The sequence below is a fragment of the Protobothrops mucrosquamatus genome, unplaced genomic scaffold (assembly GCF_001527695.2).
Source record: "Protobothrops mucrosquamatus isolate PMUCROS unplaced genomic scaffold, P.Mucros_1.0 scaffold2435, whole genome shotgun sequence".
Classification (NCBI taxonomy): Eukaryota; Metazoa; Chordata; class Lepidosauria; order Squamata; family Viperidae; genus Protobothrops; species Protobothrops mucrosquamatus.
In genome coordinates, this window is record NW_015388507.1 from 92,158 (window position 1) to 96,471 (window position 4,314).

Below are 4,314 nucleotides of genomic sequence, written 5' to 3' on the forward strand. Positions count from 1 at the left end.
TTAACAGAAGCCGGAAGGGGCACCTCGGATCCCCTCCTTGATCTTTTCCTGGATCCCTTTGTGGAAGACGAAAAGATTGGCTATAGTTTTTCCATGCCCAGGTGAACTAAATCAGGCCTCATGGAAAAGGATTGAACCAACGTCTGGGCTATGCTCAATTTTGCAGTTTGCAACTGTACGTTACTTAACACGATTTTGCTAAGCTTGCTTGTTTCAAATACATTTAGAACGTAAGGACTGGGACTGTAAGAAACAGGGAACTGAAAGTAGCTGAGGGATGCGGGCTCCAGCGTGTGTGGAAAGTTATGTTCAGCAGAGGGTCAGCAGAAAGTGTAAGATTGTTGACCATCTAAGGACAGCGGTAGGCAACCTGGGCTCTTTTATGACTGGTGGACTTCAACTCCCAGAATTCCTGAGCCAGCATGAGGTAAATTTTGGTCCCTTCATGACTGGTGGACTTCAACTCCCAGAATTCCTGAGCCAGCATGGGGGAACTATGGCCCCTTAATGACTCGTGGACTTCAACTCCCAGAATTCCTGAGCCAGCATGGCTCAGCTTGGAAACCTCTCCCTTTCCCCTCAGCATGGCTGGCTCAGGAATTCTGGGAGTTGAAGTCCACCAGTCATAAAAGAGCCAAGGTGGCCTACCCCTGAACTAGGCCTTCAGGTTTATACAGCTTGGAGGTGGACAATACGCGTGAAAATGATGACATGGTCAAAATACTCCCTGGCCTAAGAATTGTGCCCACAGTGTAAAGACCCCCACCCCGAAATATCCCCTTCCGGCCCTGTGCCTCTCTAAGTGTGGCCAAGATGGCTCCTGAAATGAAAGGCTCTGAGACCCAGCCTGATCAGTCCTTCTTCTTTTGGGTCTATCGCCCACCGTGCGTCCCCAGAAGGCCCAAACCACGTGTGGCATCTGCACCCTGACAGAGACAGGATTCAACCTACGGATCAAGCATCCCAAAGATGCTTTTTCAAGAGTCAACTGGACTGTCCTTGCTCGAAAACGTTTCGCTTCTCCTCCAAGAAGCTTCTTCAGCTCTGACTGGACGGTGGGGAATGGAAAGATCTGTACATCGGGGAAGCGAAAGAACGACTTCACAAATGTATGGCCCAAACCCATCGGGACAAGATTCAGCACCTCCATCTTCCTTTCAAAGACGAAGGCCGCTCTTTCGAGGACAGCAAAGTCCACCTTTTGGACAGGGAGGACCACTGGCGTGAAAAGAGGGGCCCAAGAGGCCATCTGTGTCTAAATTGAACGCCCCTCCCTCAACAGAGGGGGAGGGATAGGACATCATCTACCTCCAGTCTACCACACCGTCCTTTCAGCAGTTCCAAGAAGGCTCCACCCCCATCTGCACCACTCAGGTGAGCCTGAGGACACAGGTGAGCCTCCAGGTGGCCTCAACGACCCTCTAAAACAGGGGTAGTCAACCTTGGCTCTTTTATGACTCGTGGACTTCAACTCCCAGAATTCCTGAGCCAGCAGGAATTGAAGTCCACGAGTCACAAAAGAGCCAAGGTTGACTACCCCTGCTCTAAAAGGATGCAAATGACCGGCTGTCTGCAAGGAGTATAAATCCTTCCCTTTCCCCACCATCCAGTCAGAACTGAAGAAGCTTCTGGGAAGAGAAGCGAAACGCCTTCAAAGGAAAAACAAGAAAGTCCACTTCCCTCCTGAAAAAGCACCTTTGGGATGCTGGATCCTTGGGATAACTGTGACCTGGATGACTGAGAATCTCCATAGATATTGATCAAGCCGGNGAAAGAAGGAAGGAAGGAAGGAGATTGTGAAGGAAGGAAGGACATTGTGGAGGAAGGAAGGAAGGAAGGAAGAAAGAAAGAAAGAAAGAAAGATTGTGGAGGAAGGAAGGAAGGAGGCTATAAGAGTATAGGTAGTCTTCAACTTATATCCATTCATTTAGTGACCTTTTGAAGTTACAACCGCACAGAAAAAGGGGTTTTTGGCCGTTTTTCACACCTACGACCATCCCAGCATCCCGGGACGGAGACCACAGAAGCCCCCCCCCAGGAAGGGCGGAAGGGGGCTTACCTGAAGTGGAAGGTGCCTTCTCTCTGGCCGAAGCCACTGCCGGGCACCACGCAGATGCCCGTCTCCTCCAGCAGTCTGAGGCAGAAGAACATGTCCGGCGCCTGGCCCTGGGCCTGCAGGGGGAGACCGGGGGGGGGGAGGAAGGAACCGGGTTCAATCGCGAAGGCCTCGCATTTCAGCTCCAGGGCCCCATCCTGGATCGGCTCAAGCATCGGAGCGAAGGGAAAAGCGGGACGCGAACTCATTAAAAATAAGCTTGCAGGGGGACCCGAAATGGCAACGGCTCAACCGAAAAGGTGCATTTTCAAGAGGCAACAGGATGTTGTTTCACTCTTTTTCCCTTGCGGAGTCCGCTTTATTTGCATATTAGCCCCCAACAACCTGGGTCCTCGTTTTACCGACCTCGGAAGTCAACTTTGAGCCGGTCAGGATCGAACTCGCGGCAGTGGGCAGAGTTAGTCTGCCATGCTGTGCTCTAATCACTGCACTCCCGAATCAAAACCACACGCTTGAAGCCCCATCCCCTTGTAACCCTTGGATCGTGCAGCGGCCATCTTAATAATAATAATAATAGTAGTAGTAGTAGTATAAGTAGTAGTAGTAATAGTAGTAGTAGTAGTAGTAGTAATAAAGTTGGAAGGGACCTTGGAGGTCATCTAGTCCAACTCCCTGCTCAGGCAGGAAACCCTACACCATTTCAGACAAATGGCTGTCCAGTCTCTTCTTAAAAACTTAGTTTCTTCTTAATTCTACGTTGACTCTCTCCTTGATCAGTTTCCATCCGTTGCTTCTCGTCCTGCCTTCAGGCGCTTTGGAGAACAGCTTGACTCCCTCTTCTTTGGGGCAGCCCCTGAGATACTGGAAGACTGCTATCCTGTCCCCCCTCGTCCTTCTCTTTGTTAAACTAGACATCCCCCAATTCCAGCAACTGTTCCTTGTATGTTTTAGCCTCCAGTCCCCTAATCATCTTTGTTGCTCTTCTCTGCACTCTTTCCAGAGTCTCAACATCTTTTTTACATCGTGGTGACCAAAACTGGATGCAGTATTCCAAGGGTGGCCTTACCAAGGCCTTGTAAAGTGGTATTAACACTCCATGTGATCTTGATTCTCTCCCTCTGTTAATGCAGCCTAGCACTGTGTTGGCTTTTTTGGCAGCTGCAGCACACGGCTGGCTCATATTTAAATGATTGTCCACTAGGACTCCGAGATCCCTCTCACAGTTACTACTATTGAGCAAGGTACCCCCTATACTATACCTGCACATGTGTTTTTTCTTACCTAAATATAGAACCTTATTTTTTTCACCATTGAATTTCATTTTGTTAGATAGCGCCCAGTGTTCACGTCTGTCCAGATCCTCCTGTATCCTAATCCTGTCTTCTGGAGTGTTGGCTTTTTTTGACCCTTGTGAGCACATAGCCTTGTGTCTCACCCTCAGCAAGCAGAAGGTGGGGCCGCACCTTGCCCACCTGACCCAGCCCTTCCCTCCCTCCCTTATTCTCTGGGGTCCTTTCCCAGCCAGGCAAGCGAGCTCCTCTTCCCGGGGGGGGGAGCCAGACAGCCTCCCCCTGGCCCCTGCAGCGGGCACATCCACCTGCGCCCCCCCATCTCTGCAAAGGCCGGACCTGCGGAGTGCCCGTCTTACCTTGGCTTCCTGCACTGCTCGAGCGGGCAGCTCAATCCGTGGGAAAGCGTACATGGCGCCCTGCACGGGGTTGCAGTGGATCCCGGGGGCCCGGTTGAAGATCTCCTCGGTCAGCCGGGCCTTCCTGGCCAGAGCGCCCAGCACAGCCGCCTTTTCCTGCAGGCAGGTAGGCGGACAGGTGAGGAGGGCGCACCATCGCTCTTAGCCCAGCCACCACACGGGTGTTTAATGCCCACTGCCCAACACGCACATTGGATTCGGTCGCTCCAGGGCCCCCTTTGTAGCAGTGTGTTGGGGGAAGCCACTAAGGGCGGCCTAGTTAGCTAAACCAGGGGTGTCCAGTCTTGCAACTTTAAGACTGGTGGGCTTCAGTTCCAAGAATGATGTTAGCTACTTGGGTCATGAAACGACTGCGAGGAAATAACCAAGCTCAGAGGGCATAAGGACACCAAAGTTGTCCTCCTCCTCTCCTTCCTCCTCCTCTTCCTCCTCCTCCTTCTCTCTGCAAACCCCACTCCCTTCTAGCACCGATGACGTTCCCTAGTTAGGTCATGAAACGTCTGCAAGAAAACAGCCAAGCTCAGAGAGGACCAAGGACCCCATAGTCCTC

General features: G+C 51.7%; 1 protein-coding gene across 1 annotated transcript in view; it reads right to left on the minus strand.

Annotated features, from left to right (window-relative positions):
• The window catches only part of LOC107295651 (alanine aminotransferase 2-like), a 23,535-nt gene continuing 19,221 nt past the window's right edge, over positions 1-4,314 (minus strand). The window contains exons 8-10 of the mRNA XM_015824972.2: positions 3,705-3,860; positions 2,060-2,172; positions 1-106 (exon numbers count right to left, since the gene is read on the minus strand). Coding sequence (XP_015680458.1) covers positions 1-106; positions 2,060-2,172; positions 3,705-3,860 — 375 coding nt within the window. The remainder of the gene's footprint in view (positions 107-2,059; positions 2,173-3,704; positions 3,861-4,314) is intronic.